The 17,787-nt window shown below is 41.6% G+C and overlaps 2 protein-coding genes across 2 annotated transcripts in view; one reads left to right on the top strand and one right to left on the bottom strand.

The window, feature by feature from the left end:
- Window positions 1–17,454, top strand: part of gpm6aa (glycoprotein M6Aa) — a 33,077-nt gene extending 15,623 nt beyond the window's left edge. Inside the window, exons 2-7 of the mRNA XM_012876938.3 lie at window positions 7,007–7,199; window positions 7,421–7,577; window positions 9,589–9,742; window positions 10,206–10,282; window positions 12,271–12,336; window positions 15,576–17,454. Of these exons, the coding sequence (XP_012732392.2) occupies window positions 7,007–7,199; window positions 7,421–7,577; window positions 9,589–9,742; window positions 10,206–10,282; window positions 12,271–12,336; window positions 15,576–15,728 (800 nt within the window). The 3' untranslated portion in view covers window positions 15,729–17,454. The remainder of the gene's footprint in view (window positions 1–7,006; window positions 7,200–7,420; window positions 7,578–9,588; window positions 9,743–10,205; window positions 10,283–12,270; window positions 12,337–15,575) is intronic.
- LOC118557294 lies at window positions 90–1,546 on the bottom strand. The gene is made up of 3 exons (XM_036127001.1): window positions 889–1,546; window positions 459–800; window positions 90–352 (listed from the first exon to the last, which is right to left on the bottom strand). Exons 1-3 carry the CDS (start codon window positions 1,159–1,161, stop codon window positions 284–286), a joined length of 684 nt encoding a protein of 227 aa, XP_035982894.1. The 5' UTR covers window positions 1,162–1,546; the 3' UTR covers window positions 90–283.
- Window positions 17,455–17,787: the final 333 nt, after the last annotated feature.

Below are 17,787 nucleotides of genomic sequence, written 5' to 3' on the forward strand. Positions count from 1 at the left end.
TGTAACACAACTCACTGCAAAAGCAGAATCTATTGCACACAACAGTACTCTTGAAAACATGATCAGGGTGTGAAGTTTTTTTTACAGTAATTCATTTTACAGTATTTACACCACAATCACTGTGCGGCATCATGTCGCTGAGCTGCATCAGGCCACATCACCTCATCCACATCACAGGCTATATTGTCTCTTGCCAGGCAACATGGGAAAAACGCCCTGGAATGGCGGATCCATCCTTGGAAGTTCTCCACTGGGATGTCAACACACGCCAGCTCCATTGCCCTTAGGAGGTTTTCTCTAGTGTATGGTTGTCTGTCATAAACCTTCCATCTCCACGATGAGAAGAACTCCTCTATAGGGTTCAGGAAAGGGGAGTAGGGTGGCAGACAGACGTTTAAAAAGTGGTTACTGTTGGTGGTGAACCACTCACTGATTTGGTTTGTTGTGTGCAAGCGTACATTGTCCCAAATGATCACATAAATGGGATGTTCGGGCCCAGGATGGTGTTGTTGGCGGTCCAGGAGGATATCTTTTAGCTCCTCTAGGAAGGTTAGGAGAAGTTGGGTGTTGTAAGACCCAAGGACAGCCTGCCGGTGGACAAGCCCCTCCAAACCCATAGCAGCACAAAGAGTAATATTACCCCCCCCCCCCCCCCCCCCCCGTTGGCCAGGAACCTCAGTGATGGCTCTTTGGCCAATGATGTTACGGCCTCTTTGCCTTCGTTTGTGCAGGTTGAAGCCAGCCTCATCCAGGAAGAGGTACTCATGAGGTCTGGCCATCGCGTCCAACTGTAATATCCTCTGTGAAAATGTGAAAGTGCACAGGTGTTCAGAACAACAGTCAATCAGGTAGCATATTACTGTACTGTGAACATGGATGTATACTTACTTGGACATACTCGTAACATAGGTCTTTGTGTCGTGCAGAGTTTCGCTCAAAGGGAACCCTATAGACTTGTTTCATCTGCATCTTTTGGCGCCGGAGAACTCGGTCTATTGTGGCCAAGCTGACATCATCAATGCCCTCAAAGTTCACATTATCGTCAATGACTTTGTCTCTGATCTCCCGGAGTCTGATGAGGTTGTTCTCATGAACCATATCCACAATGGGGGTTTCTTGTGCCGCTGTAAATATGGCAACCCGCCCACCTCTATGTGGCATTCTTTCAACTCTAAAGAAAGAAACGTGTCGTCAATTGACATGTTTTACAATACAGTAACAACTGATTTGAAACTACTGTAATAGACTACTTTCACAGGCTTGTAAAATTGTATTGTGACAAAGAAAGCAATAGAGTACAATACCTGTTGTGTTGTCTGAATACCCTGATAATGGTGGCCACGGTGAACCTACTCAGGTTTGGACGGACTCTTAGTCCTGCTTCAGCCATTGTCATGCCACGGACAATGACATGGTCAATGACTGTTGCTCGCATCTCGTCCGTAATGATGGTACGAGGTTGTCTTGCTCTCCCTCCTGGACCTTCTCTCCCTTGTTGGCCTGCTCCTCTTCCTCCCTGGCCTGCTCCTCTTCCACCATGGCCTGCTCCTCTTCCTCCCTGGCCTGCTCCTCTTCCTCCTTGGCCTGCTCCTCTTCCTCCTTGGCCTGCTCCTCTTCCTCCTTGGCCTGCTCCTCTTCCTCCTTGGCCAGCTCTTCTCCCTCCTCGGACGCAATTACCTCTTCCCCTGACTCTGCCTTCATCCATTGTGTTTGTTTGGAATCTTCAGCAAACTGTGCACTCTGAACTTGCTTTTATACATGTGGTCACAGCATTAGCAACAGGTGTTTTCAATTTTGAGTCGTTGTGTGTAATGAATGACGCCAGGTGTGTTCATTTTGTTCAAATATTGCTGACTGTGGCAAGCATTTTGCATCACATGAGCTTTCATTTGAGAATATGATCAGAGTTCTTTTGCAACTTGTGTTTTAGCAAGGAAAAATGTGTTAAGATTTATGTGAATGGAGGATTGTGTTTTGTGAATTGTCTCTTCATGTGAAATGTGTTTATGATATTGGAAAATGATGACTAGATTTAGTAAATGTGTTTAGACAACTGGTCATTTGGTTTAGAGGATTGGCTTTTGTGTTTTAGCATTTGAGAAAAACTGTAATGGCCTCCTGATGAAAGGCCCAGATGTCCTGAACTGGATCCGTGTTGTCCTGTTCAGGTTCCAAAAAGGAGCTTATGCCACATTAGGAGACATGAAGAAAATGTACAACTCAGTTTGGCTGGAACAAAGAGAAGTTCACCTACATAGATTAATCGGCGTGATTCAAAGGATGAAAAGATTAGATAATACACAATTACAATAGTGAACACTGGAGGTAAGCCAGCAGGATGTATTGCACAATTGGCAATGCGAGAAACCTCAAACTCACCCTCTTTTGCTCGCCTTGAAGATGAGCGGCAGGTTATTCAGAAATAACCGCTATGTTGATGACATTCTGACAACCCGCAATAATCCAGCCACGTTCACTGATCCTGAAAGGTGGAGGATTCAAACTCAAACATTGGTTGTTTTTTGGGAAAAGTAGGAGGAAAGATTGGAGCAAAAAACAGGATGAAGTGAAAGCAAAGATGATTGTACCAAACCAAATGTGGGATGAGGACCTTATAGTCAGTCTGAGGCCAGTAAGCAGCGATCCATAGCCATACAGAACCTGGTAGATGTAAACCACTTCAGCAGTTTAACACGACTGGTCCGGGCAATTGCCTGGGTGTGGAGAGCGGCCACAAGAGATTAATCAGGAAGAATCAAGCTGCAGGTAAACCAAAGTGGGAGGCAGTTTCCTCCACAGGAATAATCTCTGTGAAGGAACGAGAAGATGCCCTGAGAGACATTTTTCCTGCTGCCCAGGAAGTGTGTCACCTTTCCCAGCTCTCCCACAGACAGGCTGGTGGTTTATCAGGACAAGAGTCTGGATTATTGTTCCGTGGTGGCAGGATACAGATCTTTAGAGAAGACAGAGCTGCAGTTCCCATCATACCCCATGATGCCTGGGCTTCGCTAAGAACTAAATGAATTTACAGCTTTTTAATCATTTACAGAATGTCATCATCCTCACTTCCTTTGTCTCTGTCCTCCTCCATTTCACAAACAGCAGAGGATGCGGAGGCACCAGGCCCACTCCTTTCTCCCTGCTTTAGCCTGTGATTAGCTGCTTGCATCCACTAGTTTACAGCTGGATTTGAGGCAAAGGTCTCTGTGGTGAACGTGGACAAAAGGATTTGTTTTAGAGATGAGCCAGGGTCAGATAGGCAGGATCTGTACTTGTTTTTTTATGATATTCCATTGTGAAAATCCTCTTTCACATTCAGTGTAAGGGACGAGGTAAGGACCTGAATGTTGGAGTAACTGTCAGGATTGCTTTTCTTCACGACATTCAGCAGGTCATGCACAGACGAGGCTGCCAAACGTTTTCCAGCTTGCTTTAAACGCATCCGCTCTCTTAAAGTGGACTCTCTGTCAACAGACATGTTGGCCTCATATTTCTCATGGACGTTACCGAGGGTTGTGTTGCCAAAACCGTGGAGATCTTTCATTTCAAGAGCACAAGTTGTGGGATCAAAAATCAAGAACTGCTCTTTCAGTCTGCCTGTCCCTGGTTCTGATCTGCCATCACAAGACAACAAGATACGGGACTTCCTCAACCCGGAGGCATCAGTCCACTTGTTTTTTTCGCCTAACTGATCCTGCTTTGGTGTTCGTAGACATGATATTGAGTCAGATGATGTGCTTCTATCGACCTTTACAAGCCATGGAGCAGTTAGACGAGGAAGCCCCGGCAGAAAGAAAAGCTAAACTTTGTGCCAGGAATGCAGCCACAGCTCTTACTCTGTGTGTACAAAGACTCGATAACACGCGCTCCCACACACCTTATCTCAAGAGACCGTCACGATCCACAAAACACACACAGACGGGAGAACCAACCTGCTTTCAACCACCAGAGAACATTTACTTCCTCAACAAAACCATTCCCAGCAAACATTAATGCATCAACCTTTGGGTTAAAGGCCTGCAGTTTGTTATTTTAATGCTGTCCAAAACTGTCCCAGCAACAAAGCAGCAGCAATAGCCTGGAGAAAAGTGGACGACAGCCTGAATTCAGGCATGAGATCCCATGAATCTGTACAACTGTGGATTGTCTGGTGTCAGACATGCAGCAGTGAGTCGGTATTCGCTCTTTAGTGTCACGTTTAGGGTTGTTAAAAGTATCGATACTCGTATGCTGTATCTGGATACAATGCTAACTTGGTATCGATGCTAAATGTTTTAGCATATAGGGCAAACCAAGAAGGGAAATCCAAAGATCTTAACGAGCCTGAGAGCAAACAGCGCTTTAAAGTGGTGCAACGAAGCCAAGAAGCACAACAAACTTTGGCCAAACATCTCAAGGACCAAAAAAATGTGTCTGATTAATAAATTCAAATTACATTCATAATCTAATTAAATACATTAAAGATATTACTGATGTTAGCACGACCAGTGGTCTGCATTAAAGTTGTGTGATTAGCTGTGGATAGCATGTTACTGGGCATGTGTTATATGTGGGTTATTTATTTAGCATTTATTTGCACATTTATTTAAAGCATATTCCATGTGTTGTGAATCGGTGCTATATAAATAAAATTTAATTGAATGTTGAGATTTTCAAGTTACTAAAATATTTTTTATGCCTTTAATTGTTTGTCATTTTTTATCCCTGTGGTATGAAAAATGATATCGAGCAGCGAATATTTTCCTGGGTCTCGATGTCGACTTCATGGCAACCCTGGTCCTGTCACAGGTTCATCCTCGGGGTGAAAACCTGCACAAGGTGTTGGGAAAAGCAAACGTTCTCAGTGTGGCCGGATAAAATGGTTAAACATTAAATAGAGCTGGAAGCACATTCCACAGCACCGCAGAAGATTACAGGCGTCAGGATGCAGATAACGAAGCCTGGGTGTAGCAAGCGTCAGCCTGGCAGGCCGAGCTGCTGCTCAGTATTCCTCTCAGCTCCGCCATGAGAATCAAAAGAGAGCAGAGAGTTGAAGGGGAGAGATATTACTCTGACTCTCAATGTGCAGCAAGAGGGGGACTTACATGTTGCTGAAAGCAACTTCAATATGTTCTTTCTTATCTTTGCTATAATTTACAGACAAAAACAAAACAAGTGGACTCTTAGTCTCACAGCAAACAAAGCCGTGCACACGCGTGTGCATTTCACCATTGATCATTAGGCTAACGAGCATGCTGCTGCGTTTGGACATGTCTCCTGCGTTTATTGATGCGGTAAATTCATCAGGAATTACAAAATGGTTCAAACGTTTGCTGCTTCGTTTGTTTTTCTGCCGCTGCACAGGAAACAGGCTTAGTTTCTGCTGCTGTCTGTCAGAAAAATGTCTGAAATCAGAAACACAACCACAAAGGGACAATGTGACGACTCATAAATCTAAACGGTTCATATGACAGCTGCATACGTCAGCGTTTACAGAGCCAGCTTCTTATGGAGAGAGCTGGACATCTCCACTCTGCAGCTGGAGCCAAACGGCCGCTGGTCGCCCTGAGGTCACATGCTTGGCAAAAGGAACGGGGTCAAAGATCACGATCTCTATGTAAATCTCAGTGGAGGATTTCATGCAAAGTAAAATGTCAGCATTGCCCACAGGGCTGAAAGACTCGCTGTGCAAATATGGGGCTAGAATCTGTAAACCGTGGCATACAGGGTTCTTATAGATTGTCCACTTTCATATTTGAAGGTAAAACATTTACTTAATAACGTTTTTTTGTTACTTATATGCTCCACAACTCTTTAAAAAACACAAGCTTCTTGTTTCTATTATTTTGTTTGTGAACTTTGTGTCAAGGCTTTGTTTGGTGCCTAAACTCCAGCGTCTGGTTTGGGAAAAACAGTTTTAAGATCCTGCTCCACAAGTGTGTAAAAGCGAAAAAATAGCAAAATGTCCCTTTTGCTACTGGATGAGGGGTATTTATCTATTTATTCACTTAAATATCAAAACTATTAATGAATTGGGAAAAAATGAGTAAAATCAAAGATAAAGGGCACTATCTAAATGTAAGAAAATAAAAAAATATTTTAATTTAATAGAAATATATATTTTTTTAGATCTAATTGAATTAGGAAAAGTCTAACAGTTTTCCATAATACGGTTGTTTTGTTCCAGATTTTTACCAGGATTGCAAAACAAAAATATTAAATCCAATCTTTTTTAAGGCCTTTTAGGACTACATAGAACTGCTGATGATAACGGGAAATAACAAACATGACATGGAGGACATTAAATGTCTCATTTTGTGATTTGAAGTACTGATTTATGGACAATTCGCCTAGACTAGAATAGAATAGAATAGAATAGAATAGAATAGAATGGGAACCACATAGTTTAACAAATGGTAGTTCCATTGTCTAAAATGCAACCTATGTGTTGTAAAGAGAGTTCTATTTGTGAACATATTTATCTCTTGTCCCTTGTGGACTTTAACCAAATTTGCACAATAGCATTTATATCAGTAATTTAAAAATACAATAAACTATGAAATAAAATGCATACACAGCAGGCACATGTTTGAAATAATTAGCGTACTTAAAACTAGATTTTCTGAAATTATTCTTATCCGTTCTTAACTTCTTCCAAAGGTAACAATTATCATTCAAAAAGCAGAATGTCCAGATCTGTCTCTTCAATGAGTATGTTTTTAAAAATCAGCCTTTTTCCAGCTTACAGTGAGGAAATCCCTGTTTCTTTTAAAGCACAGAGATCCATTGCCAAATTTACCTCGGCGGATGTTTGGCCGTGCAGCCAAAGCTGCGTCTCTGCTGTCCTCTGAACGTTGCAGAGTCTCTAACAGTAAATGGAAATGCGATGTACTGCATCCTGATGGACTTTCCTCATTTGTGATGTTAGCTTGAATTATTCAAAGTCCTGCAGACGGGAAAGTCCCGTCTCTGCTTGAATCTTCCCCGGTCTCGGCTAACTAACTCGGGAACGGCGCTGTGTTTGCAGGATGCCTGGAGTGTTGCATCAAATGCCTGGGCGGCATCCCGTACCCGTCCCTCGTAGCCACCATCCTGCTGTATGCGGGCGTGGCCCTGTTCTGCGGCTGCGGGCACGAAGCCTTATCCGGCACCGTCACCATCCTCCAGAACTACTTTGAGGTGGTGAGGAGCCCTCTGGATGCCCTGGATGTCTTCACCATGTGAGTGGGGAAACATGACCCTGTTGGATTATTTAGTTCTGCTTTGCACAGTTTGCAGAGAGAAAGAGGTCACAGCAAAAATGAAGATACAATAATCTGTTAAATCAGATTCTGATATTGTTGTATATCGGTGTGTGTGTCAGGAGAAGAGGTAATTCTTGCATGTTTTCTGTGAATGTAGCTATTTTTAACGAACAAAGTGGTCTATGTTTATTCTGCAGGATTGATATAATCAAATATGTGATCTACGGCATTGCTTCGGCTTTCTTCGTCTACGGCATCCTGCTGATGGTGGAGGGATTCTTCACCAGTGGAGCCATTAAAGATCTGTATGGAGACTTCAAGATCACCACCTGTGGACGCTGCGTCAGCGCTTGGGTACGGATGCAGCCGTTTCTCCACGTTAACGTGCGTCTCAGAGTTGTGTCAGGTCGTGTTTACTCCTACAAATGTACTTTTCTCTGCCCCCTTTCTGGATGCTTATAGGTTAAAGGTCAGTATGAATCCAGCCTTTCTCTGTAGGCCTCAGAGGTAAATTAGGGAAACTTGGTTAACAAACGGCATAATGGAGACCAAGGAACACAACAGACAGACATTAAATAAACATTTTTAGGACCTCAGGCAGGCAGGGCAAGTCTATGTATTTTTTTATGTTCATACACTTAGTTATAATTTCAAAAAACTGTACTTTCACGACTTAAAACACAAAGACTTTGGATAACGGCATTACTTTAGCATAGGGATTAAAAAGCAGACAACAAAACTTGCAGCTTCCTTATCAAGATCTTCTTAGATACAAAACTTAAAAAAAGAAAGTAAAACAAAAAAAATAGCTAAAGCTTAATTAATCTTGTTAACATTATCAAGTAGATATTTGACAGAAATAACAAAAAGCACAACACAGAAATGGAGCTGAGCCGGTTCAAGGCAGAAGCAAACTAAGCTGCTACTTAAGGCCAGCAGGGGGCACCAACGGTGATCTAGTATAGATCTCCAAATATAATATATTTAGTCTAGCATATAAAAAAAATGTGTCTGTTCTTCAATCAAATTATCTATATTAATATATTTAATAAGATTTGAAAAAGTGTTTATAGATGTTGGAAGGTGTTTCTTCAAGTCTTTTTTTGAAATTAAAACTTTTTTTAAAGTAAAAAAAAATATAGTAATTTCTCTAAGTGACATTAAAGAATCCCCAACATATGAGAAGCATTTGATCTTGTGGTGTCAGAATTTTTCTGATATTAATAATCTTTGTTGATTTAAAAAGCATTAAAATAAATTTCAGCGTAGATCAGTAAAGTGCTCTCACATGACCCCAACCTGGCTTCTGATTGGTTGATCAGTCCCCCGTGACGGCTCCTCCCCGGAAGGGCATGCAGCCAGAAAGGTGCGCTGAGATTAGAGACTCTGAGCAAACTTTATCCACAAAGCTTGTCCTACCAGGTTACAAGGGGACTCAACAAATTAAGATTAAGATTTGCTTAATTTGTTGTTTTGTTTGCATCATGATTCATGTTGCTGCCCTCCATTTTTGGTAAAGTTGTGCAGCACTGCAGTTTTTCCCACACACCTTGGATCTGGCTTGAACATCAGTCAGTGTTTATAGGTGCTTTTACCTCCACATCACCCCCCTCCTGTGAGCGATCAAAGGTAGGGAACCCCCTGAACCCAAAGAAACCGGTTACTCCCCGTTAGTCTCTGAAGGAGCTTCGGTAGACGGAGCTGCAGGCGGAGCAGAACCCAACTGCCTATCAAGTCAAGAAACACAAAGGTGAGAATGGCGTGAGAAGACACTCAAGTTGGTTTTGTGAAAGTTACACAACCAACACCAAGGCGACACTTTTGGCTCTAATGTGGGGGTCCTGGTGGTGAAAGCTGAGGGATCAAAGCTTTATATGATGACAGTCAGGGTGACAGTCCCACCATAAAGCTACCACCAGGCTTTAATATCCTAATGTAGATTAAAATCAAAAGAAATTAGTTAGAATCAAATTTAACTTAATCAAAATGAATAAAGATTTTACTTTGGTTGTTCTGGAAGAAACAAACTACAGAAGCTCCTTGTGTGGCGGTGCATACTGCAAGAACAAGGAATACAGTATGTACACACACACCAGCTAAAGTAGAGTAAATAATTGAATAAAATTCAATTTATTTAATTCTTAAATTCATAAAATACACACAAAGTGCAAAGAATAATCCACGGTGAATTGATAATAGATGTTTGGGCCCCATAAAACTGGGTCGGCTCAGGTAAAGAGGACAGCAGACTGTATTTTTTATTAAAAATACATGAAAGTTTATATCTGTTTTACTAAAGCCTCATTTATCTTTTGCAGCACAGTTCCACAGGTTTTATTTTATTTTATTTCTGCTTATCTTTCAGTTCATCATGCTGACTTACATCTTCATGCTGGCCTGGCTCGGAGTGACAGCTTTCACCTCCATCCCCGTCTTTATATACTTCAACATCTGGAACATCTGCCAAAATGCTACGGTGCTGGAGGGGGCCTCCCTGTGCCTCGACCCTCGCCAATACGGTAACAAGCCCATTTTTTCACGCTCTTTACCCTGATCTATGTATGACTTCTGAATTTCATGTATAGGTCGCATATCCAGAGCTGCTGCTTCTCTAGATTAAAACATCTGCAAAATCTATAGGTGCAACATGGCTGCACCTATAGATGAGGAAGTCTAAACATGCAGTCGCTAATCAGCTGCTATGAATATCCTTTAAAGCCAATATCCAATTCTGAAATCCCTATACTTCATATCCAGGGGTGTCAGAAATGTTTGAATGTTTTCAGATAAGATTAAGCATCTTGTTGTAGACTTAGGGCCTTATCTTCCACCCTCTAGCCACCAGCAGCCACCGAGACATTACAGCTTTATGTGCACAGGAGAGCTGTATTCTGGAAGCTGTTGCCACATTTTGCAGATTGTTTCTATGCTCTGATATAAAAAAAAGAAAATCACCTGACATTAATCACCTGTTCATTTCAGGCATTATCTCGCTTGCTGAAGCAAAAACTGTGTGTGCTGGATCGGAGAAATTCTATAAAATGTGTGAATCCACTGAGGTATGGGATACAACATTTTTATCAGTCTTCCAACATGAATCAATAATCAAACCCTGAAGCCCATGCATGCTTAAATAATCACTCATCTTCCCTTCTACAAAGGTTTGCTTATTCCCTATCTGCTCTTTAACGCTTTCTGTTCGAAAATGTATAAAGGGCGACAACAAAATGACAAAATCTTTCTTGTGATGACTTTAATCACAAGATTACACGGAGAATGCACTAATCTGTTTCATCTAAGGAGATTCCTGAAACTGTTAAAACCGCCTCCAGTCCTGTCCCACGAAATATTAAAAGCTTTCACATAGTTCTGATGAAATACAACCAGCAAGAGAACTGACGGCTGTGGATCTGGAAGAAACTGAAGACGGCGGAACTAAACCACTGATCAGAAGAAAAGCCGCCAGGAGGCATGAAGCCTGGACTCTGCACTGCAAAAACTGATCTAAAAATAAGTAACATTTTCTTAAAATTAGTGTATTTGTCCTTAATTTGAGCAGCTAAATAAGACTATCTGCCAATGGAATGAGTATTTTGACCCCTAATATAAGATAATTAGATATATTGCACGTGAAATAAGATGCTGAAGATGAGCTGTTCCTATTTTGAGTGCAAAAATCTCATTCCATTGGCAGATCATCTTATTTAGCTGCTCAAATTAAAGAAAATGTTACTTATTTTTTGTTCCGTTTTTGCAGTGTGGATCAATGAAGCGTGGTCTGATAAGTGCAGATTTTACCTGCTCCAGAGTGATGGAGGCATTGGGTTAGGAAGAGAGGTGCGTACCCATCATGCCTAGTGCCTATGGTGCAGGCCTCTGGGGGCGGGACTATGATCTGGGGTTGCTGCTGGTCAGATCTTTGTTCAGCCACGTTATGGGGTCAAAAGAACGAGGTTCACTTATTACCTAATAAACAGGAGGACCAGGTTATTCCATCAGTGAATTTCCTTTTTCCTGATGGCATGAGTGTATTCACAGTAGACGATGCCTGGATTCATCAGGGTCAAATTGATTGGTTCAAGGAGTTCAAGACATTATTTTCATATGAGTTGCGCAGCAATATTTTGGTTTGGTTTGTCCACTGAGAAGTGCCAAAGGCAATTATTAACAAAGTTAGTCATTTTAGCTGCAGCTGGTGATCAGGAATTAACAGCCAAACAGCTCTGTGTCTCTATCAGTTATTGTTTTATGGATATGTGCACATATTCTTGTCTCATGAGGAACCCAGGACCAGCTGCACCAGCGAAGGGTCCAACAGTTTCATCCTGATACCTAACAGCAGTCAGGGCGCCGTCGTTTATCCTGTACAGGTCTATGTGTCCCTCCATGGATAAGCCTCCCCAGACCAGCACTCACCCACCACCAAATGTTTTTTTTTTATTACCATGGTTTAATATTCTGTTCTTAAATATCTAGTTTTTGTTCGCTGCAGGCTTTAAATCATCCTAATTAACAGAAAACAGACTTGAAAACATCAATCTGTGTGTAAGTCATTCATACGATGTGCTTGACTTTGTGAATTGGGTTACTGAAATTATCAAACCGTTAAAAAATATCGGAATTCATTGACATGATCTGCATTTTAATGGAATTGTCTGTGATAGGTCATAGAATAAAGCATAAATATGCAGACAAAGCTGCGGTGAAGTTTGAATTAAAAACCTAGCAGGACATGGTCCACCTCAGAGAGTGGGAGGCGCAGAGAGAAATGCACGCCAGACTTTTCATATTTTTATATGAAAAACGTCTCTTCAAACATTTCCTTTGCACTTCACACCTATCCTCTGTTGGTCTTTAAATAAATATAATTACAGGCAGATGGTCACTGATTTCACTGAATTTGGCTTTGTAAAGCGGCTTGAGATGAAATGTGCTGTGAATTGGTGCTATATGAATAAACTTGAATTGAATTACTGTCATACTGGTGTATGGATAAAGGTAAAATGCTGAATATTGATGCGTGGTGCCGTGTGTTTATTCCACACAGCTGGACATGACGTTCCACCTGTTCATCTGCGCCCTGGCCGGAGCAGGAGCCGCTGTCATTGCAATGGTGAGCCGCCATCAGCTCAACAATCACAACATCCCAATTTGAAATGCACGTCAAGGTCTTGCAAAGCTCCAGAGGTGCCGCACAGCGGGCCCTCGCTAGCTTTAAGAAGGATGCGCGTTCCTCTGGTTGCTCTTGGGGAGACGGCTGGGAAACTGGTGGCATTCTGTTGTTCCTGCCTGTGATTCCCCGGGAGATGAAAGGTGAAGACAGAGGAAAGAAGGCATTTTGGTGCAGTGAAAGAGACAGGGCTCGTCTCCCTCCCTCTTTCGGAGGCGGCGGGCATGTCACGCATGCTGTTGTCATGGAAACAGGGAGAAGAAAGGCCGAGAGACTGTTGCAAACATCGCTCGGTAATTTGTGCGAAGCCATTTTCTGAGGAGCAGAAAGTGGTTGCTGGACGGGAATTGATGGAGCGAGCGGCGGCGGGACTCTCTCCCTCCTCTCATTGGTTCCCTTCCCGGCAGAAACCACAACGGATCCTCCAAACACTCCTGTTGATGCCCTGAACCACACAGAAAGGCCTAAGAACCACAAAGAAAGGCCCAAGAAGCTTTGGCGGCGACATGGACAACGGGGAGGAACCGAATCCACAGAGTTTTCTGGGTTTGCGTGTGAAGGTGCCGCAGAAAGAAGGAGCAGAGCGAGCATCAGCCGCTTACTGCTCTACAGGCTCAGCCATTAAAGCACAAAACATTCCTTATAATCTCTGCTGCCATGGTAATGTCAGGACTCAAAGCATGGAGCCGGTCATACGCCAGTGGCATGGACTAGCACCATGCTGCCACCTGGTGGAGCACCAAGTGAATAATAATTCCCCTTAATCATAATAATAATGTTTCAATAACATGAAATGGCCCAAAAATTTGAACTTTTTCAGTGAAAATCCTCCTATTTATAACTCCCTATTTCAGCTCATGTTGGCTCTTTTGACCCAAACTACTACTGTGGATTATTTGAAGATGAATATTTGAACATTTCAAGAAAAATAACGAAAACACGTTCTAATTTTGCACCAAACAGCAAGAGAAATCAAATAGAAATGGATATAAAATCTGTAATTACACCTAAAGGAAACAATACTCTAAACCAGACTAAAACTGATTATTTTCAAACTTCCAGATGTGTGATACACTGCAAAAACGGATCTAAAACTAAGTAAAATGTTCTTAAAAATTGTGCTTTTGTCCTTAATTTGAGCAGGTAAATAAGATTATCTGCCAATGGAATGAGTATTTTGACCCCTAAAATAAGGTAATTAGACACCCTGCACTTGAAATAAGATGATGAAGATGAGTTGTTCCTATTTTAAGTGCATAATTTTTATTCCATTGGCAGATCATCTTGTTTACCTGCTTAAATCAAGAAAAAATACAACAATTTTGAGGAAATTTCACAAATTTTTAGTTCCGCTTTTGAGAAAAAGTTCAGTTTCCCTCTGATTTAATCCTTTTTGCTGTGAAGGACAGATGAGCCTTTTAGTAAAACAGCTGCTCAAACTATTCATCATTTGAAAGCCTAAAGGCCGTTTTGTCTTAGCTTGCTTTTAATGCCAGGTGAGCAGGAAAATCACATATTTTGTTAGCTTGTTTATATTATTTTGGTAGCATTTTATTTTTTTATTTTTTTAACATTCTTTTATGACACATAAATCGTTTTTAATTTGCTATATATTACATTTTCATTGAGTGATACTATATGTCTGCTTTATAAATTGAACAGACAGCAGTTAAAACTCACAAAATGGAACCAAATAGCAGAAATCTTGTTTTGCATACAAAAAACTACAAGTTATAGCCAAATAACAAAAATAAGACGTTTACTGCAGAAATATCAGCATGAGTGCCCAAGTTTTTGCAGCCAAACAAGTAATTTGACTTTGGCTCCACTTTTAACATTTTAAATATACATACATAGACATGTATATAAAAATCTATATGTATGTTTTCTAAATACATAGATATACAGCATTTTAATGAAACAGGAGACAAGGTTGGATTGGTGGAAATAAGCATGGTATCGATCAGAAAGAGGGAAGAAAATTTCTCTGTGATGGCGGATTTTAGCAAAAGGCACTCTAAACAGTTTAAACAGTTTGCGTTCACAATATGGGGGGGTCTGAAAACATGTTAGCTGCCCTTTTTCCTGACCTGTAGACCTGTACAAGTCCAGGATGGAGGAAAGGTCAGCCCGGGGGATCTTCTCTGCAGACCTGATGGTTTGTTGTCGTTTTGGACCCGTCCTGTTTTGTGGATGAGCCAAACCATAAAGTGATGGATGAACACAGGACAGGCTGGATGATGACAGTGGAGAACATGACTAGCATCCTCTGCTGAAGGTTGGACTTGTTGAGTTGCCAGAGGCTCTATAAGTGAGGATCACCTGAGATCCAGAGAAAGGGGGGCTCTTTGGAAGTGATCCACAGTAGACGCAGTGTTGTTGAGGATGGTGAGGGGAGGCAATGTGCTGGGTGAAATAGTCAATAATGCATAATATCCAAGGGACCAAGAATTATTTGCAATTGAATATGAAGATATCAAAGCATCGGTTTTCTACAGACTCTGATAACCCTTTAGTTAATTGGCGTGACCCTTTTCTATCTTGTAAGAAGGCACAAGTACAGAAGAACAGGCAACAGATCCCCAGGGTATTTTTTTCTGGCTTCCCAGTAGGTGGCAGTGTATAGAGTGACACAAAGGGAAGTTGCTTTAAAGGAGCAATAAGTAAGAAATGTACTGCAAAATCAACATGAATTATTGTCATTGGTCACCCGGGATGGAAGTAACATTCCCTATGAACAATCGGTCCTCTCCATCAAAATGTTTAAGTCACATTTTTCTCCTTTCAAACCTAGACGTACGGTCCAGAACTACTTTGGTTCAGAGTGTAGCCCGAGTTTACTTCCTGGTTCCTGAGCCAATCATATGAGAGTTCCCAGGGTTCCCAGAAAGAGAAACGGACCACAACTAGAACAGAACACAACATCATAGACCTGTCCTGTGGAAGTAAAAATTCAGTGGAGTTTCACAGCAGCAACAGACTGTTTAGAAACGGCATATTAGATTGTCAGTGGTAGGCTGTTGTACCAGTTTGAACCACTAGGTGTCATGATTACTTATTGCTCCTTTAATCACTTCCCCCATACATTCAAGAAAATCCACATACAGGAAAATTTGTTTTGTATATCAGACAGTGTGAAATAGCTTTATTTGTCTTCATTCTGACCCCCACTTACCCCACAGATCCACTACTTGATGGTGCTGTCTGCCAACTGGGCCTACGTGAAGGACGCCTGCCGCATGCAGAAGTACGAGGACATCAAGTCCAAGGAGGAGCAGGAGCTTCATGACATCCACTCCACCCGCTCCAAGGAGCGTCTCAATGCCTACACATAGAGTCCAGCGCGAGGCCTGGCCCTGCCACTCCGGCCTCTCTCCCCCTGTCTCTCCTCTTGCTTTCTATCTGTCTCTCTCTACCATCCCCTCCCGAGGGGGGGCGGATGGCGCCTAGGGCCCTCGGCACTGCTGATGTAACTGGTGCGTCATGTGACAATGTGGTCTGGAGGGGGGGCTTCACACAAAGCTCCTTCGTCACAAGCAGCATTTTAAATGAAAAGAAGCCCCTTTACCTCTCATGGATGGGTTTTTACAATCATCATCATCATCATCATCATCATCATCATCATGGCAGTTGTATTATTCTTGAATACCAGTCGTTTAGTGCTGATCGTAGTTTTAGTGTCGTTTGTAGAACCAGAGGTAGCAGTAATGTTTCGGCTTTTTTAAGTTTTTATTATTATTTGTGCATATGTCTTTTTTTTATTATTATTATGTAATGAGTACCATTTTGGTCTAATTCATAATTTATTTCCTTTTTTTATTAACTTCCGAAGGGGTCGACGGGGGCTTTAAAGGGTTTCCAAGCACATTTGTCATGTTGTGTGTGTGTGGAGATTTCATGTGTCAGAGCCGTACATTTTAAATGAATGAGAGCTTAGTTTTTGAAAATATTTAGCATCTCACAGTTATGAAAGGTTATTTGCCAGTATTCCCCGGGGTCAGGACACACTTTCACAATAAAACTAGTCACTTAGCTTTTTTTTCCCTATAAAGTAGCAAAACAAATACCAAATTGATGGGAAAAAAAACCTGCTGAAAAGAAATCATTATACATTTCAAAAGGGGAATGAATTTTAATTGAGGGTTGTAAAATTGTTATTTTAATATATTTTCAGAAAGCAGAACTGAATAAATACTAATCTGCTGTTTGAGCAAAACTCTGCACTGTACATATGGTTACGCTTATCCTTGTGTTTTTGCACTTATGCTTAAAGATAATTAGCGAGGGGACGATAAGAAGTGTCTCCATGTGTCAATCTGAAATAAGAACAAAAAGCTCCTCGGCTGATTTCTAAGATGTGATCAACGTGTGTGTCACAGGTCCGTTCTCTGTGTGCGTGTTTATGACAGTAACTGTATTGCCCACACATTTTGCCATATGGCTGCAGAGATGGCCCGTCACTTCATTGCCTGCTCATTTTTTATCGCCGTTTCTCAAAACCCCCCTCCCCCACCTGTTTCTTGCACTGACTGCTCTCTCTAGATGTAACCGCTTTGCTGTTCAACTGAAAGTTGGATAACTGTACTGTTAGTAAAGACTGTGAATTTATTGTAGCTGTTTTTTTTGTGGCATGGAGATTCATTAATATAGTCTCATTGACTCAAAAGGTTACTTACTTCTTTATTTTTGTAATTTAGACTGTCTTGCTGAATCAACCCTCTGTTTATATGTGCAGTAATGATCCTCCCACGCTCACCGCCTTTTATCCTTCTGATATTAGCCTGTAGCCTTTGAGTTGTGTCCATTTAGTTTGTGATGCGCTTACAACCATGTCTTGAAGCTGATTCTCGTACCAACGTGACTTACTCTTATACGATGACAAACAATGCGTCCAGCTTCCTCCCCGTATTAGTCTTTTGTTCTTTCACTACAGATGCTTAATTACGAGCTTTAAAGGAAAATCTGTTTTGTACATCCATGTGCCAACAGCTTGAAGTGGCTTATTTGACCTGTGTGATCAAATTTGCTTGCATAAATAAAATTCACTCATGTACTTGTTAACTAAGTGTGGTGTGCATTTTATTGGGATTGTTATGTTTGATCCTTGCAGTAAAACTGAGCGCTGCGTGCATAAAAGGCTTGCACCACTCTGAAGCCTTCGCTGACGGGCAGGTTGGCTTTGGCTTCTCGCCTGAAACCACTGATCCACTCAGCCAAGGTAATAAATCATTTCCTGGATTACAGTTTGCACTTTGGTGCCAGACAGAACTCCCCTCTCACCTCTATCATATACATTCCACTTAATAATGCATCTTCATGCAGGACGTTCTTGGAAAAGAGAAACTTCTGACAGGTTTTAAGAACATAAATCTTTTCCTGAATCACTTTGAGCAA

Source organism: Fundulus heteroclitus, chromosome 23, assembly GCF_011125445.2.
Source record: "Fundulus heteroclitus isolate FHET01 chromosome 23, MU-UCD_Fhet_4.1, whole genome shotgun sequence".
Lineage (NCBI taxonomy): Eukaryota > Metazoa > Chordata > Actinopteri > Cyprinodontiformes > Fundulidae > Fundulus > Fundulus heteroclitus.